The sequence below is a fragment of the Durio zibethinus genome, chromosome 13 (assembly GCF_047325235.1).
Source record: "Durio zibethinus cultivar Kanyao isolate XHJ-2024 chromosome 13, ASM4732523v1, whole genome shotgun sequence".
Classification (NCBI taxonomy): domain Eukaryota; kingdom Viridiplantae; phylum Streptophyta; class Magnoliopsida; order Malvales; family Malvaceae; genus Durio; species Durio zibethinus.
The window spans coordinates 5,293,344-5,314,981 of NC_143174.1; the positions used below are offsets into that span (position 1 = coordinate 5,293,344).

A 21,638-nucleotide genomic window follows, 5' to 3' on the forward strand; every position below is an offset into this window, starting at 1 on the left:
TGGAGTTTTTAATGAGAGGAGTTTTTCAAAAATTAAAAAAAAAAAAAAAACAAGACAAAAAATCCAAAAAATTCAAAAATTAAGAAAATAAAAAAAACCAAAGTTAAGAAAATTTCAAAAAATCAAAAAACAAAAAAAAGAAAGCAAAAAATTTAAAAAAAGTTCAAAAAATTCTCAAAAAAATTAAAAAGTTCAAAAAATTAAAAACAAACTTTTGAAAAATCTGTGAATTGTTGATTCCAGACAAAATTGTTATCTATGTCTTTACCCTATTCTTGATTTTCAATAATATATAAAGAGAAGCAACTGTAGACACTTAATTTTGTTCAAAATAATTTAATCATGTTAGATTTTGATTTTGGATCAAACATATCAATTTTAAACGATTCAAATATTTTAATTTTACTAGGTTTATTTTTTATTTCGTATTACATATTAGGACTTCCTTATGTGGGTTAAGGCTCGATCAATCCAATTTTGAATCAATTGGGCTTAAGGCCCAATAAAAGCCTAAGGTTCATTTCTAAGCCCAAATTTGATCTTGAAGCCCAATTCAATTTTGGTTTAAGCCATGATATGGGCTTAGAAGCCCAAAAGCCAATAAATTCCCACATTTATTTTTACAAGCTCAAATGCATTTTTTTAAAAAAAAAAGAAAAACAGACAATAAGGTCAACTGTCAGCAACAACTTCTTTACTTTCCTTCTTTCCCAAACTCAGCTTTCCTTTCGTCTAATTTGTCTCACCATTCCTAGCCATTCCTTTTTTTTACCACTAGTTTTAACTTTTGACTTATAGATAAATTCAGGAAAGACACTACGACTAAAAAAAAAAACAACTAGGTGACAAAACTAGTCACCATTGTAGTAATAAAGCTCTAAAAGTTTCAAATTAGACCAAGTTAGTATGCTATTCTTACAGTATAAAACCTTGGCAATTTCACAAAAAAGAGAAGGTTTCAAGAAAAAAACACGAAATTGAAAAAAAAAAGGCTCCCATTTCGTAGTCATAAGCATAGCTTAGAACACAACGATTTCTGGCACTATCATTCTGCATATACCAAAACCCCACTCTCACCAACACAATCTTCCCTGACCACTAGCTTTATAACCCAATATGCCACTACCCACTAAGACACCCTTAAACCCATCATCCACAATACTGCCTCTACATCTAAAATCATAACCACTGTTGAAAACCCATCCCTATAATCCCATTAGAAACAATCTACCATTAACCCCACACTACTAACAATCATTTTAAGCAACCAGCATATAGAGAACCTAACTACTCAAGCCTTCATCACCAGACCACCTCTGTAAAAAAAAATCACCTATTGACAATCCCAATACTAATCGAAAAACCAAAAGAATATCATCTAAAATTTTTTAACAGAAAATCCAACACAAGAATAAAAAAAATCCCTTTCATTTTTTTGAAAAATCACAAAAAAAAAAGAGGATCAAACTATAATCTTCACTAATCGGTGAAAAACTTAATAGATAATTGAAAAAATTTTGGTGAATTGTTTTAGTTTGGCAACAAAAAAATAGGGAAAAAAAGAAAAAAAATAAGAAGATGAATGGAAAAAAAAAGGGGATGTAAAAAGCTTGATGTCAGTAAAAAAAAGGAAGAAGGATATGTCATTTGACTAAAAGAAAAAAGAAAAAAAAAAAGAGAAAAGGAAGAAACAAAAAAGATGGGAAAAGGTTCGATCAGTGTTTACGAGAAGAATGAGAGAATAAGAAGTGAGAAAAAAAAAAGAAAAAGAAATAAAGAAAAAAATAGTTTGAAAAGTTAAACCTAAAAAAAAAAATAAACGGGGTCAAACCTACTAGACTAATTGACTTGACCTATGTTTAAGCCTGACTTATGCACAGGCTCGATCGACATTTTTTTGACCCTAAAGCTTCATTTGTTTAGGTCACTTGATTTTTTGGACTTTAATTTAAAGTCTAATTAAGGTATTTTTTTTCTATAGCTTTGGATATATGTTATTGATTCTTACAAGTATTTTTATTTCCTTTTTAAGATATTGATAAGTATATAAGTCATTTCAATTTTTTTGGAACTAAAAAACAAGATGATATTTTTAAGTAAAAATATGATTTTGGACTCCCTACCTAGAAATTGGAGAAAATTCAAATAATTATTTTTGCATAGAAATATTATTTTAGTTTTTTTAAAAATATATAAATGTGAATTTCACTAATAAAAAATTTATTTTTAATTCCACCTAGATATTGGGAATTAAAAATATATAAATAAAAATAAATGAAAATAAATATTTTTTAACATTAAAAATGCCATTGCTTTCAAGAATAAAAATATACTAAAAAAATAATTACTTGCATCATTTAACTTATGCTCATGTTATCATATATGCATTTCAGGCACTCATAATAAATGTTAAATGGAAAAAATCCTTTAAAAACTATATAATTATATATGTTTTTTGGAAATGCACTGATTTTTTTTTTTATATTACCATTCATATATCCAAATGATACCTAAGAAAACAATACTTTTAAAATATTCAAACATTCAATAAATAATATTATTTAACACTTAATTAAATTTACATATGCATATATCCAAATGATATCTAAGAGTAATTCATTATCATATAGATACTGTATGTAATTAAAAAAATTAAATGAAAAAAATCAAATTAAATAGTTTTCTATAGGTGTGATCAAAATTGCCTTAATTAATTTAGGATTTCAACTTGATTTCACTTACTTTTTAAATCAATTAAAGGAAATGCATGATTCCTTTAAATAATTATTTGTCCTTTTATTAATTTGAATATGCATATTTTAGTTATAAAATCATATCATTAAAAAAAAATTATATTGCTATTGAAACTTGAAATTTTAATAATTTAAGATATTGTAAGATATGTTTTTTGGAAAAGAATAATTATATACTAAGTTATATGCTGAACCAAAGATTTATTATATATGTTTGAGAAAAAAAAGAAATAAAAACTTACTATATATGTGTGCAAAAGAAAAAGCCAAAGATTTATTATAAATATATGAACTTTGAGTTGAAAACACAATATAAATTCAAATAATATCATTGGTTAAACTTTGTATCGAATCACATACAAAAAAAAAAAAGAATAAAATTGTAAATAAAAATAAATGAAGAATAGTCTCTCTATACTCATTACAAATAAAATACTTAATAATCAAATAAAATACTTTTCTCATTTTTTATTTGATTATTAAGTATTTTATTTGTAATGAGTATAGAGAGACTATTCTTCATTTATTTTTATTTACAATTTTATTCTTTTTTTTTTTGTATGTGATTTGATTCAAAGTTTAATAATAAATTCATAAAAAAGATAGAAACACATAAGTAACAAATATTAATAATAAATAAAAAATTAATATATATAAATGGAACAAATTAAATTATTCAAAGAGCTTTATAAACAAAATTAAACTTTTGATAAAAGATATTTATCATTATTCATATTCTTTTTTAACATTATAACTTTTTATTTTAATATGAAAACCTTACAATGTAAAATTGAAAAGAAAAAAATAATTATCAATTAATTTTTATAGTAAAATATTCAAGAACACTAAACCAAAATTGAAATAAAAAGAAAAAAAATCAAATAATCATAATTAAGATTAATTTAGTAATTCTAACTTGAATAGTCAAGGAAAATATATTTACAAAAATATAATACTAGATAAAAAAAATAAAAGAACATGTCACAAAAAATAATAATACTCGCAAAGTTATAGACACTCCTTTAGAGCTTATTATAAAATGTAGAAAATTGATGTAAAATATCAAAAAGTTGTACCATTATTTAAACAATGTATCAAGGGAAAAAAAGAATAAAAGAATACAAATGAAATTTTTTTGACAACAATTGTTGTATATGTCAACTTCATCATATTATTATTATATATATCAACTGTTAGAATAAATAAATAAAATGATATAACAAAATCTCAAACTCTCTAATCAAAAGTAGTGAAAATGGTAATACTGAAAGATTTATTTATAATGAATAAATAGACATAAATTTTTATTCAAATGGCTATGACCTTTTGTATAATCATGACCTTTATGAATAATAATCTATTTATATTCAAATAGTTATAACCATTTGTCATATGATAATTATTTTTGTTCAAACATAATTATTAAAAATATGAATAAAATTAATATAAAAATTAACTTTACTTATCAATAGTTAAATATTTTTATCCAATGTGGGATGCATTGTATTCTAAACTACCAATAATCCCTCACTAGTTTGAAATATTGGTACTAATCTTTAACATTTCACACAAATAAATATTAAACATATAAGAATGTATCTCTCAATTTAAACATTCAATTAGTATATATATATATATATCTTAGAATTCTAACAAAGTTGATGGTATTCATAGATCAAACCTCAACTCGTAATGTTAAAATTGAAAATATAACACATATAATACTTATTTATTTTTTATCAGAGGTTTATAATCACTTTTAGCACTACTATAACCATGTGCTTATCTTATTCATAAACATTTACAAGAGAGACTCTAATTCTTCTTATTGAAGCGGTACCACTCCTATGTTTTTATGTGTAGAGTTTTAATTATGTCTCCATTGCTTTAGACATTTAAAACTCCATTAAGAGTATAAAAACTTATCCTCTGCATGCAATGGATCACACTAGTTTCTAAATTTTGAATGAATTTTACAGTACTTAACAAACACATAACAATAACTTATTTTTACCCATTAAACTTTAATTAGAGATTACTAATTCAACGTTAGATTTTCATTATTGGTATCTAATAGTAATGGTTTAAATCCATTCTACTTGTAGTACTACTAAGCAAATATCTTGGAATTCAATTTTGTTTTATGGTAATTATACATACTTGAGATTAAATCTCTAATATAATCACTTCAAGCTAATATGTCTAAACTTTTTTATTTTACATATTATTTATATGCTCCAGACATTATTGCCTCATTTTTATCATTTTAAGAAATAGTTAGTTTTGGTTATGGCCACTACTCTATACTCATAACTTTCAACCATTCTATTTTCATACTTTTATACATCTTTAATACAATTATACTTCTAGTACAATTAAAAAAACTCAATGAATAAACCAAACCATTTTAATCCTTTTAATATTTTTAAGGACCTTTTTATGATTTTACTTTAATAAGTGTCTAAACTTATTAGTTTGTATAATTTGCTCATAAAATTATACTAAAATCTTACAACACTATGATGATAATTTTTATTTTTTTAATTTTTTTATTCTTATCACCCTTACCATTTGCAAGTATGCATTATTTTATTAAAAAATGTTTCATTCAATTGTTAAGATATCATATATATTTAATCAGGTTGTCAATTCATTTATCTTTTCACTATTTAATGATTTTTTTTAATAGAAAGCCTCCAAATCCACCTTTAGTGAAAGATAACTAGCAAATATCTTCATATTTCTATAAAAGTTCAAAAACTTTTATATTTTAACTCAATATAAGAGTTTATATCAATTAGCAGATTTCAAATATAATCATGTTTTTATAGTGTCTTTTTAAAATTTTTTATGTCAATTCATAAATACTTATATAAATCTATTTCATCATAGACACTATTAATAGTTCTTATTATCATGAACAAAGCCATTTCCATCACCCAAGTTGATCAAATAACATTCTTTTTGCTATTATAAAAGTTTTCATATTCACAAGATCTTTGAATCATTCATGGCTTCCAAAGTAAATATATTTTAAAATTTTATTATATAAAACCATATATGACAAATCATTTGTACAATCCATGAATTAAACTATATACATAATAAAAAATTACCATAACGTGATTAAGATAGTGGCATCAATTTTGACTTATGGCTATTCTAAGCCAACCATAATAATCTACATCATACCTACAAATCATGTATATTTGTTATTGAAGTTATCTCATTTATAGTGATGAATTTTGGTGAAAACCAACTATCTGAAATGTTATTAGGAGTTTTGAATGCATATATTAATTGCCCAATGGCCAATTCCAAGTTCATGACTATTGAAACCTCTAAACTTGATTTTAAAATTTTATGAGAACTTTATTTCTCCACCATTGTGTAGCCTATATATTTCTATTATTTACCACTTTTAATTAGTCATAACATTTTCGGATGTATAATAAATTCAAACTTTACTCATAAAACCAATATGCCTATGTACAATAAGAGTCCATAATATATTTAACTTTAATTTCAAATATTTTCACAATCATTTTGTGATCAATATGTTCATATTTAGATCACCATATCAACACAAGTCATGAAACATGAATCCAAAGAATCATTTTCATAAAATAGTATAAAAAATAACTATAATATGAGTTTTACTCATATTTCATGCAAAAACTCGTGATGAATTTGCATTGATTAAATCATTAATTGGCTAACTTCAAGGTTTATGGCTTTGAAAAACTAATATTATTATCTAAGCCCATATGTTAATTTGGTGTATAACTAGCCACATCATTGCCATTGTCATGAAACTATTGAAAATCTTGCAAACTTGTTCATTTTTCATTATAACAACCTGCAAAAGTCATTTTTCCAAGTACAAAAAGCAAAAATGTCCTCATTGTCTTTGACCAATAAAATATTAATTTGATGATGACATTCTGTCTCCATAGTCCATATCTTTTTTAACATATAAGAAAGAAAATTCCATTCCATTCATTTCATTTTCATAATATATGGCAATGTGTACCAATGTTCTTTATGCCATCACAAAATAGAATTAAACACATGAATGTATCGATGCCTTTGGAACATCAAATTTGTATTTTTTTTCTAATTTATAAACATAACTAATTTAGACATTGATGAGTATCCTTCAAAATGCTAGTAACCAACAAATGCTTCAATATTTTTTAATAACATACCTTTTCTTTTAATCAATATCCTATATACGAAAAGCAACAATACTTTTGTGTAACCATTGATAATTATTTAACAGCTATTTATGATTTTTTCTTTGTGATTGTTCATAGTAAAATTTTATTTTGTAAAATCACTACTAGTATAATATACCAATAGATGAAATACATGTTACACTGCCTATGTTTTTTATAATAATAAGTATTTGGTTTATTATCCACCAATTAATCCATGAAACACCATATTTTAATATAATTATTCACATACATCAATTTAATTTTAATTAATTTTCATGAAAATTGAACATTAGTCAAAATTTGACCAATAATAAATTAAAAAAAAATCAACCTTTAATCTATAAATGACCAACAAAGATAGAACCATACAAATAGCTTGACTCAACTTATCATCGTAATTTTGGTGCCATAATTTAAAAATAAAACTAATCTTGCAGTCAAATTTTTTTTCTGCATATATTCTCTATTTATATCTATTTTTTTATGGTAAATTCTTTTACCTATTTTTTATTATTTTCATGGAAACTATAGGACAATTTGCCTATTCTATATATAACTAAGACATGACAATTAAACAATTAGTCATTCCATTAGAACCCAGTTTAATTTCTTACTTGATAATAAGTGATAATTCTTTTGGTTGTAGATCAATTCATATATTTCTCTTTTATGTTTTCAGGCTATTTTTCATGCCAGTCTTTATAAGTATTAATTTTTCAAATAGATATAATATGATTTATTAAACCCAATTGTGGAGCTAATTTCAGTATATGCATAAACTTATGCAATGTAATCAATATTTTGCATATTGTGTTTTGACTTTACACACTAATAAAATTAATTATTAACGTATTTATCTCATTCAGTTAATCTTCTTATCTGTAATTATGCAAAAAAATAAAATACATATCTTTAATATAGATTTTTATGAAAATTAATATTTTGGTCAATGGAAATATTAATCTTTTGACACCTTGAGCATTCTCTAATATTGATCTCCAAATTATGCAAATTACTTTTCCTTGTATCTTCTTTGTGCGAAATATAATTTTTTTTAAATTGTTCGAAAAAATAAATAAGAGAAGAGAAATAATAAAAAAAAATTTGGCTTTGAAGCTTGAAAAATACTTTCTTAAAAGTAATTATGTCTTTAGGATATAACAAAACCTCAAATTCCTTAATCAGAAATAATAAAAATGGTTATACTGAAAGATTTATTTATAATAAATGAACAGACATGAACTTTTATTCAAATGATTATAATATTTTGTATAATTATGACCTTTATGAATAATAATATATTTATATTCAAATAGTTATGACCATTTATCATATGATAATTATTTTTGTTCGAACATAATTATTAAAAAAATAAATAAAATAAATATAAAAATTAACTTTACTCATCAATATTAAATTTTTCTATCAAATGTGGGATATATCACATTTTAAACTACCAATATCAACAACATACATACTTATAAATGTGAATATCAAGGATTAAGCTATTAATCAATTACAAATTATTATAAAAAAAAAATTTATCTCCTCCAATTGCATATTATTATAGTTTAAATTTTAAATACATAATTTGGCATATAAGCTTTTTCTATTTTTGAAATCAAACACCCAAAATTAAAGAAGTTCAAGTATACAAAATTTTAGAGAATTCAAAACAAAAACTATTGAATGCATGGCCAATAAGACTTTTATTGTAAAAAACTAGAAAGAAATATTCAAACTTAAATTAAAAAAAAACTAAAATTAAAGCTATGGAATAGTTAACAATATTTTTTGGACAATAATTGAAAAAATATTAAAGATTAAATTAGTTTGTAATTTTAATTTTGAAATTTGAATTGTTGATTATAATCTAAACACATGACATCATTAGATATTATTCATGCATAAGAAATTAGCCTACATATATACACTTATTTTGTTTTTTTTTTTTTTCAAGTTAATATATTGAAGTTATCTTTTATGTGCATATATATATATGTTAGATTATTCTAGCAAATTAATATGTTTGTATAGTCATAAATAACAATTAGTAAATATACAAAATTATTCATGATTAATTAGTTTTTATTTAAATTTAAATTTTTTGAATTAATGATTAAATTAATTATCACTAATTTATAAGGAGTAAGAATATTGATATTTAAACATAATTAATTTAACCATAATAAATTATTTTAAAATTAATTATATAATCAAATTCATTAATTATATAACATGTGACATTTACTTATGACATTTCATATGTAAAAAATATAACTTATCCACATAAGATTATTTTCTTTTATGCTAAAAATTTTTACTTTTATATATTTATATAAGATTTATATAAAATGATTATTTCATATTAATATGTATTATTTTCATTAAATTATATTATATAATTATATTTTAAAAAGTTAACTGTTTGTTATATATCATATTATAATTAAATGATAAATATTTATTTTAATAAATTTATTAATAATTATTATAATATATAATTTTTTAAAAATATGCAATTATATAATATAATTTAAATAAATATAACGTATACCGACCTAAACTGACTATTCTGTGTCAAATCTTCTTTGCGAGCCACTGTGTAGCAGAGTTATACAACCATGAAACTATCCCAAAAATAGAAAAACAAAAAACAAAAAAACAAAATTCCAGCACTTTTGACTAGTCACGATAAAATATGGAGTACGAACTCGAAAAAATTCCTTAAAAAAATCTAAAAAAATATATTTTTTTGGTTTTTGGTATAAAAAATTATAAATATTTCACTTTTTTTTTCTTCCCTGCATCTGATTCGCACGTAACATCTCTCCTTCCCAACTTCACCACTTTTTTCTCTCTTTCAAGATCCATTTCTTCATAAAGAAAAAAAAAGAGAGAAAGTCAATTCATGTTTGATTTGATTCTCTAGTTCTTTGCACTTTAAAAGCATTTCTCTGTGTGAGAGAAAAAAACCAACAGATTGCTTTTTTTGTTCTTTCTTCAATTTCTCTAAAACCCCTCCAAACCTTCTACTCTTGAGCTTAAATCAACATTTCCTATCTGGGTTTTCTTTTTTGTCCTCTCCCCTTTTAGCATTCACAAATATTTTAATTTTCAAAAACCCGAAAAGAAATAGAGAAAAAAAACAGAGGAAATGGAGTTTGTGGGCAAATCCGTGAATAAAAAGTTCAAAGGATTTGGTTGTTTCTCGGGAACTGTTAATTCCTTTAATTCTTCGTCTGGGTTTTTCGAGATCGTTTACAACGACGGCGATTCCGAGGAACTCAACTTCGACCAAGTTGCTTCTCTTGTCATGGCTGATGATTCTAACCCAACCCACGAGCCCAGGCCCGACCCGGGGTTAGCTGTTGTCCGTGAGAAGCGGAGGGTTGGAAGGCCCAGGAAACGACGCCGTGTTGAGAGGAAAATTCTTGTTTGTCCAGGTAATGTAGACAAGGAAACCCTAGAGAGTAATACGAATGGGAATTTGATTAGAAATGTTGATTTGAATGAACAGTTTGGTGGGAATTTGAAGGAAAATGAGGGTTTTGATGGTAATTGGAATGAAATCGTAGATGAGAAGGGAATTGGGTCTCGAAGAGATTTGAATTTGAATTTCAATAATAATGGGGATATTGAAATGAAAAATGGGATTGATTTGAATTCTTATGGGTTTGATTTAAATCTGAATGATACTTGTTATGGTTATAATTATTTAAACGATAATGGTAATTGTTATGGTGGGGGAGAGAGTGTGAAGAAGATAGGGTGTATTGATTTGAATTTGGACGCAAATTGGGATTTGGATGACAATATTAATGCTAATTGCGAAACCCAAAGGAGGGAATGTGGTTTTGATTTGAATTTAGGGGCTGATGAGGAGATTAGCAAGGATGGTATTAATGCTAACTGTGGAGGGCATGTGCAAGTGAGAGAATCTACCCCTTGTGCTGAGATAGTTCAAGAAACACAGAAAATGGAGCAAAATGATGTGGAAGAGGATGTTTCTAGCAAGGATTTGAAGGAAGATCGATCAAGCTTAGGATCTATTGAAGGATTCCTTGAGAATGGTGGTGTTATGGATACAGATGTTATCAAGACTGCAGTAATTAATAGGCACCAAGCCGATATCGGAAGTTCATACAAACAAGCTAGTGGGCGGAGAAAGAGAAGAAAAGTTTCAAATGACTTGGATTCTTCAAGAGAAAGGGTGTTGAGAAGAAGTGCTCGGAGAGGGTCAGCTAAAAATCATGTATCAAGCACACCACCACCCACAAAGTGTGTGGTTGGCAATTTGTCAACATCCCCTTCAGTTATTGCAGTTACAGGCAGAAAGCCGGTTACGTCAAGTCGTAAAGTGTTTGAAGAGCCTATTATTCTTCCTCCAAAGCTGCAATTACCACCATCTTCCCAGAACTTGAACTTGGACGGGATTGCTCTACTTGATATTTTTTCTATTTATGCTTGTTTGAGGTCATTTAGTACTTTATTATTTTTGAGTCCCTTTGAGTTGGAGGATTTTGTGGCTGCACTGAAGTGCCAGTCTCCCAGCTCATTATTTGATTGTATTCATGTTTCCATTTTGCAAACTCTGAAAAAGCATTTGGAATACCTTTCTAATGAAGGTTCTGAATCTGCTTCTGAATGTTTGAGGTATTTTTATTCTTTCCATTCTTTTTCCTCTCCTGCCCTTGCCATGTCAATATTGTTTTTGTTTTCCAGTTATCAGTGTTTAATATTCTTGTTATCTTACAATGTAGGAGCCTTAATTGGGGTTTCTTGGACTCCATTACATGGCCAATTTTCATGGTCGAGTATCTATTCATTCATGGTTCAGGATTGAATTGTGGTTTTTATCTTAGTGGTTTGAAACTATTCAGAATTGACTATTATAAACAACCTGCATATGTTAAGGTTGAGATACTTAAGTGTTTGTGTGATGATATGATTGAGGTTGAAGCCATAAGATCTGAACTTAATAAAAGGTCATTGGCATCTGAGACTGACATGGATTTTGATCAAAATATGAACATTGAGGTTTACAAGAAAAGAAAAGCTGCTATGGATGTGTTAGGTGGATCTGGCATAAGTGAGGAGACAGTTGATGACACTACAGACTGGAATAGTGATGATTGCTGCCTTTGCAAGATGGATGGAAGTTTAATATGCTGTGATGGCTGTCCTGCTGCTTACCATTCAAAGTGTGTAGGTATTGTCAATGCTCTTTTGCCAGAAGGTGACTGGTACTGCCCTGAGTGTGCAATTGAAAGACATAAGCCATGGGTGAAACTTCGTAAATCACCTAGAGGAGCAGAGCTTTTGGGCGTTGATCCTCATGGTCGGTTATATTATAACAGCTGTGGTTATTTGTTAGTGTAAGTTTGTTTTGCTCAACCTGTAGAAATGGGTTATTAACTGATGACTTCTAGTACTATATAATTGTTAATGAATGCATGTGTGGGAAATACTGTTCTGGTTGAATGTTGAAGAGTGCATAAAATTCCTTATCATCTTACCCTTGTTGACTGATTTATTTCCCTTCAAATCCTTATTTTGTCATATATTATTTTAACATTTACTTAATAGCAATTTTTAAACCTATTTTGCGAATAAGGCAAAAACCTTTTTTTTTTTTTATAAATTTAATTCTTTAACTGTGGAATCTTCCTGTCATTATCTTCATAAAGGTCTTGTTAGTTATGGCACATGATATGGAGACATCAATTACACAGCCTTTAACATCCATCTCCACCATTCATCAAAAAACTTCATGTTGCACCAACATGTAGATGGATTATTTTATTTGACATGATTATGATCTTTTTCGGAATTGCTGATGTCAAAACAAAATCCTTTGATTGATGCTTAGCATGCTTCTATATATTTTAATCATGATTCTGTTTTGAATGATATTATTTGCACAAATTTTCACTGAAAATTATTGTTGTATAGTTCTATTTGAATTATAATAACATAGCTTTTTTTTTTGTATAATTTAAATTAGAGAGATATCCAGAAAAAGGTAAAACCTAATTTCTCATCCTAGATTTTAAGTTTTTATGAATCACACAGCAGGAAGAGGGCAACTTCAAGAGTTTGTGACTTTTTATAGTAAAATAATTGTTTTCACCAACTCCAAGGGATTATGTCCAAAAAACAGTTATTGTTAGATTTTTTTTCCTCATCCATGATGAAATATATTTCTTTCTAATCAACTAATTTAATGGAGGAGTATTTGATCGGGTCATATAGTGGAGTTTGAGTTCCCTTGGTTTATTACACCAAATGAAATGGTTTCTATCTGTGTTTCTGCTTCATTCCTGAAAGTTTTGTCATTTATTTTCCCAATCTTCGTTTTGCTCAACCTCCATTGTGTTTTAAGCAAGATACAAACATGTATTTCCTTTCATGTTTGTTCCTTGTCATTATATGAAAATGTTGGGTGCCCCTGACATAACATCTTCTCCCTTGCACAACTGGCATGTTTGAAATTTGAAATTTGAAATTTTGGCAATTTCAGCTCTTCTTCCAAATATTTTGGAATGATTATGGAAATTGTGCTCTGTTCTTATTTTATGCTTGACTCATAAGGTTTCTGTAAGAAAATTATAGTTAAGGTAAAATTTGTAGGTATTATACTTTCCATTCCATTATTCAAAGATCTGGATGAAAGGCTTATATTGTATTAATTTGAAAATTCAAGGCACTAGATATAGCAAATCAATAAATTAAGGCTTCATGTAGAAATGTTGGGGAAACTGGAAGGTTTAAAATGAGAATTTCCTTCAGATTCTTTATCTTCTCTATTATTTAGGCTCTGATGGGTTTACTTCTTGTTTCTTGGTTAAACTTTTCAGTTCTGTATTAACATAGAAGATTTGTATTTTAATGTGTGTATATATATATATATATATTTATTTATTTATTTTTAAATGGAAAAGATTACTAATTTCAGGGTTAACAATTCTCTTTCAATATGCTATTGCTTCTGCTGTTACTTTGACATTGTATTGTTGAAATTGCAGGTTAGATTCATGTGATGCTGAGCACTCATTGAATTACTACCACAGAGATGACCTTAATCTTGTACTTGATGTGCTAAAATCTTCAGATATTTTGTATAGTGACTTAATAAAAGCAATTTGCAAGCAGTGGGATGTTGCTGTTGGCTCAAATGGTGCTAGTAGTAACTTGTACTCTCTGAATTCTGTTTGTTCAAAGACACTTACCAAGGGGCAAATTCCAACTGTTAACACATCGCTGCCACATGTGGCTTCTATAGAAGTATGTGCGATAAAAATTGAGACTGTTGATGATGGAAAACCAGAAGAGAAGGAAGTTGCTGAAAATTCTGGTCATCTTGATATTGAGGTTACAGAGTCTGCTAACTTGTTGGATTTGTTCGCTGGAACAGAAATCCCATATATAAGTTCTGAAGTCCCGGCTGAAACAATACAATCGGGTTCTGTCATTCATAACTTTCAGAAACAAGGTTCTGTTGAGTTCTCGAATCAATCTGAGATTCCAGGAAAATCCTCAACTCTTGAAGACCGTTCTTTAATATCTAATGGTTTAGATACTAAACAAGAAAGCAAGACAAAGTTAGATCAAACTCCATTTGCAGTAAATGCAAAAAGAGGTGATGCATCAGAAACACAGCCTGGGACTGGCTACTTGAACTACTACAGTTTTGCCCAAACTGCCTCATTAGTTGTAGGAGAGTTAATGCATAAGCCATCAGAAAAGACAAATGAAGACTCCCTAAACTCTGTTGAGGAGATAATTGCAATGCAGATGAAGGTTATTTTGAAAAAATCCGACAGGTTTCATTGGCCAGATATTCATAATCTATATGTAGATGCACACAAAGAAAATTGTGGGTGGTGCTTCTCCTGTAGATATCCTACAAATGATACAGATTGCTTGTTTAAAATTACTTTGGGTTGTGTTCAGGAAGTTTCAAAAGGTGAGATGGTTGACCTTGAGTCAAAGTGGAACAGAGAGGGCCATGTTATTCATGTCATATGCCATATACTTTTCATTGAAAGTCGTTTGCGTGGGCTTCTGTTGGGTCCATGGCTGAATCAACAATACATCAATATCTGGCGTAAAAGCATTCTTAAGGCATGTGATATTGCATCTGTTAGACATTTATTGCTAATGGTAAGTATTTTCCATTTATTTTCCATTTATTTTCCACATAACTTAAAATTTTTTTTCACTATGGTTTTTAAGGATTCAACTTATCAGTTTATTTGGCATCATCCTAAGATCTGACCAACTAAATGTTTAAAGCTAATACCCTACAAATAATCTGTTTAACATGTTACTGCTAAGTCCAATTCAATCCCTTTCAAATTTCTTCTTTGTATGGTCTATTTTCACAAATTGTTATTTATTTTCTTGAAATAAATATACCCACATGTATAACCTGGTTGCTGTGAAAATGATATTTGTTCAAAGTTGTTATTTCTAGGGGCAGTAATTGGTTAGGTCTTGGGTTATTACAATTTTCAGAATTTGACTTTTTTGGACAGTTTTGCACTTAGATAATTGATATTTTAGATTTAAATTTGGCTGGGTGAGGTTGGGCAGGTCATTTTGGTTTCTGTAAACTTTTCCACATTATTGTGTGAAAGCAAAAAGTAATAAGGTTCTGGTAATTTGGAGTTTGGGTTAGAGTCAATTCTGAACATTTAACTTTTTTAGTGAATTCTGATTGGTTCTGTATAGTTTTTTAGAAGGTTAGATGGGTTGTTTTTGGTTATATTAGGTTTTACCACCTCAGCTTCACATTCTTAGCTCTTTGGAATGGGTCAGTGAGACTAGGTACTCTAGTCATCTATCAACTATAACTTCTTCATGTATATAACTTTGATCAATAATCTAATATATATCACTTTGATCTTAGTCTCTCGTTTCTGACATTATTCATGTTTTAACGGGTATGATGCAGTTAGAGGCAAATCTGCATCGCCTTGCACTCTCATCAGACTGGATGAAACCTGTTGATTCTGCTGTCACCATGGGTTCAGCTTCTCATATTGTGACTGCTTCAAGTCGTGGATCTGCCAAGCATGGGATTGCAAGAAAAAGGGGCATGTGCAATGATGGTGAGGGTAACACTACTTCTAATCCTGTTGTTGGACCAAGTATTTGTTGGTGGAGGGGTGGTAAGGTTTCTCGTCAGTTGTTCAACTGGAAGGTTTTACCCCGCTCTTTGGTTTCTAAGGCTGCTAGGCAAGGTCTGCATTTTTCCTCTTTTTCATTTAAGTTTTCTGGTTGGGGTTGTTAATATTTTGTTTTTTAAACTAAACAATGATTCTGAATTTCTTTGAAGTTTAAATTCTGCAGCAGGAGGCAAAAAGCTACCAGGCATACTTTATCCTGAGAGTCCTGATTTTGCAAAGAGAAGCAAATCTGTTGCATGGCGAGCTGCTGTTGAGTCATCAACTAGTGTAGAACAACTTGCTTTCCAGGTATGATTCCTTATGGCCCTCATGTCTTATTTGTGATAGGGAGCAGTTGCTGGAAATGTGGAGGGAAAATATTGATGCCAGTCTTACTGCTGTGTATATTGATTGAATTGTAAACAAGCGATAAGCTATTGACTTGCACCTTCATGCAGTTTTACAATCATTTCTTCATTAATCCCAGCTAATTGCACTCTGTCTAGACACAATATCATGTGCTTTAAAGGTTTTTTGTTTTATTTTTTATTGAAATATCGATGTCCTTCTCATGAGGCTATATAGTAAAGATTAGATATGAACCCAATGAGTTTGAAGTTTTGCTATAGAATGGAGATTAGTATATTTTATCCAGAAACCAGCTGAACAGGCCAAGGGCAATAGATTGAAAAAATGAGAGGGGATGATCATGTTACATTGAAAGGCCAATTCATATATTGCTTATTAGATGAAAGAGATTGTCATCCTTCATCTCTGGTCAAGCCATATAGGCAATTAGATGATGGTTTGACAAGAAGCCAGGATTAGTTGGCATGAAAAGGTCTGGCTATTTAAGACGTTACTTTTTTCCCTTGAAGTCCAATAAGGTTCAACTTTAGATGCTGGCTTGTGTTTTTCCACTTTTTCTTGCCCATACTGGATATGCATGCAAGGCATGTTCTTACGTTATTTAGTCCCTATCTGTTTCGGTTCTTTTCTTTTAGCCATATATATTTATTTATAAATGTCATAAGTAGACACTAGGCAGTCTGTAATGTTTTGCAATTGGCCCTACATGGTTGAGTGCTTGCCTTGATTATTTGCATTTTCAGTCATATGTTTATAATTAAGTCTGTCAAAATTTTTGTGAACCAAACACTCTTTTGAATGCTAGCTCACTTTTCATTTGTTATATTTTCAGGTAAGAGAACTCGATTCGAACATTAGGTGGGATGACATTGAAAACACTCATGCTCTCCCTACATTAGATAAGGATTTTAAGAAATCAATCAGACTGTTCAAGAAATGTGTTGTGCGCCGAAAATCCATAGAGGGAGATGAGGTGAAGTATCTTCTTGATTTTGGGAAGAGGAGAATCATTCCTGACATTGTCATGAGATATGGCTCTGTGGTTGAAGAATCTTCAAGTGAAAGAAAGAAATATTGGTTGAATGAATCTTATGTGCCTTTGCATCTCTTGAAAAGTTTTGAAGAGAAGAGAATTGCCCGTAAGTCTAATAAGATGATTTCTGGAAAAGCTTCTGAGATCAGTAGGGTGGCAAAGAAGTCATCAAATAATAGGGGGTTCTCCTATCTCTTCTCTAAAGCTGAAAGGTCCAAGTATTATCAGTGTGGGCACTGTAACAAAGATGTCCTCATCAGGTAGAAACAATCATTCTGTTACTTTTGAGTTCTTTATCATTTTAAATAGTGCCTTAGTTTCGATGTTATTGGAGGAAAGTAATAACAGAACATGCATTTCTAACATTCCCTGTCCAAATATAATTTCAGTCATTTTCAAAATTGCTGATAATTAAGAAGATTGAAAAGGAAAAAGAACTTCAAAAAGTATGTCGTGTTGGATAGTAGAGCATGCTAAAAAAGTTGATGTTTTAACATTATTTTTCTATTCTTTTTCACGATAATGGTGCTGATTAAATTTGGGATGGATTGTATTTTTCCTTAGTGGAATAGAATTATTTAGTCGACCCATTTGTTACTCAAGCACTAATAAGGGAAATGCTGAGGAAAGACTAGTAATAATCGCTTCATTAAGAAATGACTGAAAACTTTAATGTTTAGGGATCTTGATATTTCTTTGTTGCTAGCATGAGTAAAAATTGAAAACAAATTGGTTGATGTGATCTTTGAAAGAAGAAAATAGTAAAATTGTCATAGGATGTCGCACTAGTTTGTCTAAAATTCAGTCGCATGCATCGTATCTAAATATTTTTGCTTTCGTTCACTTTTTTTAGATTATAAATAATTGAACATTTTTATTTTTAAAATTTAAGCGACTTAATAATAAATTTAAGAATATAATGTTTTAGGATTATATTCTTAAATTTATTATTAACTTTCTTCTCAAGAAGAGATTCTATGTTTTTTTTTTTTTTTTTTTAACCTTTTCCAGTGAGAATTCTTTAAATTAAATAGTGGATCTTCCAAAACAAAAGCACTAGAATAAGTAAGATAAACTAAAACTATCTTAATGATTCTCAATTGATGCAATAAGTAATATGTAATTAGGATAACCAACTAAAATGATTTTGCTAGGATTTATGTTGAGCTCAATGATATTGAATGTTATAAAAGGATGACTTAGGAATAAAAAAACTTAATGTTTCGTTTCATCCAAAAATTGCTTTGTAGACATCCGTGTTTTATATACAAAATTGCAATATAGTAATATATGAAAAGTGAAAGCTATCTCTCAACCAAAGCAATAAGTAATGTAATTAAGAATACATGACCGATTAAAATAATTTTGCTAGGATTTTTCTTGAACTTAATAGTATGAAAAGTTCTAAAAGGACAATTTTAGAATAGAACAAAATTTAATGTGTCATTTCTTCCAAAAAAGGGTCATTAATGAACAGAGCTAGAGATCAGTTTTTGGTTTGAATATATGTTGAAGCATATACATTTTCATAGTTAAAGGCCTAACCATTAATGGGTTGTTGTTCATTGAATACCATTTTTTGAATTAACTATGTTTTTGACTGTGTTTCTTTAATCAAATTGGCAGGGAAGCCGTTTGCTGTCAGTATTGTAAAGGTAAGTGGTTCTCTACTATAATAAAGTGTATCTGTCTTGTGCTTAAATGCGTGATTTGCTTTTACAAAGTGATTCTCTGTGTGCTTCATGGTATTGCTTTTATAAGCATCTCACTTCACACATGCTATTCTTTTCATATTTTTCACATTTCTGACTAGCTTGATATAATTTCAGGATTTTTTCATAAGAGGCATGTTAGAAAATCTGCTGGAGCAATCATTGCTGAGTGCACGTATACATGCCATCGATGCCAAGATTGCAAATTTAATTTTAATTCAAAAAGAGGGGGAAATGACACAAAACGAGGTAAAGGTGTCACAAAGGGGGGGAAGACCAACATAAAATGTGCAAAAAAACTTCCACAAAAAGGTAAAAAGGCCTCCACAAGTTGCAAGTCAGTGCGGTCAAAAGACAATAAAAAGTCACTGGCAGTACGAATATCACTGCGGTCACAGAAGGATAAAAAGGTTGCTGCTGCTGTGCCACTGCGTCGTTCACCCAGGAAAATAAAATATATTTCTGTCCAAAAGAAAAAGCCTGGCGGGTGCAAGAAAGGCAAACAGAAATCAAAGAAAGCACCTAAGAAAACAAAGAAAAGTACTTCTTGGCAGAAGAAGAGAACAAGGGCTTATCATAGTTACTGGCTTAATGGTCTTCGGTTGTCTAGTAAGCCAGACGATGAACGGGTGATGCAATTTCAAAGAAAAAAGCTTTTTCCCCTTTCTGAACATATGACTGTCTCCCCCAATCAACCGAAATGTCATCTTTGCTGTGAAGCTGGATATGCATCAAATTCAAACTATGTTGCATGTGAAATTTGTGAAGGTAATTAATTTTCAGCCTTCCTATTATTGTAAACACTGACTGTTGATGCATAAAAATTTCCTTCTTTATATTTTTTCATAATATTCTTTTCGAATAATTTATGCAGAATGGTTTCATGGAGATGCTTATGGACTTAATTCAGAGAACAAAAGCAAGATTATTGGATTTAGGTGTCATGTCTGCCGTAAGAAGAGCCCTCCTGTCTGTCCTAATATGGTGGCTACAAGAATTGATGAATCTCAATTGGCTGAGATGCAAAATAGTGTTAGGACTGAATCTTCTGAGGAAGTAAATGGCGCCTTCCTTTCTCCATGTCATGTAAATTCAAAAACTGAGTCTCCTTCAAGTGAAACTCATCAAGGTTCATTGGCTAATGACGAGTGCTTGCATAAGGAGCAATTAGGTACCAGTTTGAATACTACTTGGGCTCCCATCTTGGGATATAAATTGGAATCAAATGGGACTACCATATTTGAAGAGAATCTGATTATAGATGCGCGACAAATTTCTAACAATGAACTGAAACTGAACAGACTAACATCTGAAGAGAAAGTTATGTTGGAAAATAGTAGAACCAATTCAGGACATGATGCTCCTGCAACTGTAGCTGAGGAGGCAGAGTGCTCTTCCCATGATGTTCTGATGGTTTAATTTGAAACTAAATTGGCTTCCTTGGGTCGTAACAGAGCCCAGGATGATCTGGTGAACACAACGAACATTCCAAATTCAGTAGCAGTTGGAGCCTCGGCTGAGTTTCAACCAGAGATGATGGAGCAAAAACAACTTAGGTTAGATTTGCAGTTTAACATTTAATTGGTGCAAGTAGACTGGGATTAGTGTAGGGGCTAGATTTGTTTGTAGGACTAGAATTACATGTAAATTTTCTGTTGTTGAAATCATGGAAGATTTTTAAACAGTACATGGGAATGATTCATTTCCAACAGAAAAATAAAATGCTTATTTGTGCCTATGAATCATAATGCGCTGATCCATATGAAGATTTCTTCACTTATTGCATTGGATTTAAAGTTGAAAAAAGCGACAGGAGGCATGTCTGATAGAGGCTATGAGAGCTCCTGGCCAGCTTTTCTGGCAATTTACAACCCCACAGTATGCAAGTTGATGGGTTATCTAGAGGCCGGTCTTGATAACTTTACTTTTATTCCTCCAGAACCGGTTGGTTGCCAGGTTGCCCTGCCCTTAAAATGCAGGTGATTGTTACCTTTTAACTCCTTATCTTATTGTTGTTATTGTCAGTATTTTTGGTCTTGCAAGAGGAGTTCTGCATTTGGTGGTGTATTATTGCTAATTGGTTGTTGTCTTCTATGTTTAGTTTTGAATTCTGATTAATGTCAGATCATTGATTATAAATTTTTGCTGTACCTCTTTTTATTCTCTCTCACTTGCAGTACACTTAGCTATGTATGGTCTTAAATAGAGTACAGTCATGCAATATAATCCTTATAACTGGCCAAAAATAGCGGAAATTGGCTTAGTTTGTTGTTGCAGGTGCTGATAGTGATGGTGCATTTTTTCTTTTTTTAATTTAAAGTTTTGTAGAAACTCTCTTGCAAGGTTTGCTTCTCTCAAGTTGTCATTTTATCTTGCTC

General features: G+C 29.4%; 1 protein-coding gene across 3 annotated transcripts; it reads left to right on the forward strand.

The window, feature by feature from the left end:
- The first annotated feature begins 9,779 nt into the window (after window positions 1–9,779).
- LOC111303937 (DDT domain-containing protein PTM-like) lies at window positions 9,780–20,998 on the forward strand. 3 transcript variants are annotated; one of them, XM_022900474.2, is made up of 9 exons: window positions 9,780–11,629; window positions 11,737–12,351; window positions 14,002–15,139; window positions 15,933–16,221; window positions 16,331–16,455; window positions 17,348–17,808; window positions 19,175–19,203; window positions 19,378–20,028; window positions 20,135–20,998. In XM_022900474.2, exons 1-9 carry the CDS (start codon window positions 10,131–10,133, stop codon window positions 20,677–20,679), a joined length of 5,352 nt encoding a protein of 1,783 aa, XP_022756209.2. In that variant the 5' UTR covers window positions 9,780–10,130; the 3' UTR covers window positions 20,680–20,998. The 3 variants fall into 3 exon arrangements, with proteins under 3 accessions (XP_022756209.2, XP_089598921.1, XP_089598922.1); XM_089742795.1 differs by having other exon boundaries at window positions 9,797–11,629; window positions 16,334–16,455; XM_089742796.1 differs by lacking the exons at window positions 19,175–19,203; window positions 20,135–20,998 and having other exon boundaries at window positions 9,797–11,629; window positions 19,378–19,538.
- Window positions 20,999–21,638: the final 640 nt, after the last annotated feature.

What these genes read in the sequence shown, in the direction of transcription:
- LOC111303937 (XM_022900474.2), top strand. Translation starts at nt 10,131, where the DNA reads ATGGAGTTTGTGGGCAAATCCGTGAATAAAAAGTTCAAAGGATTTGGT. An exon ending in TTGCTGTCAGTATTGTAAAG is followed by an intron (nt 19,204 to 19,377) that starts GTAAGTGGTTCT and finishes ATATAATTTCAG; the next exon opens with GATTTTTTCATAAGAGGCAT. An exon ending in TGCATGTGAAATTTGTGAAG is followed by an intron (nt 20,029 to 20,134) that starts GTAATTAATTTT and finishes TAATTTATGCAG; the next exon opens with AATGGTTTCATGGAGATGCT.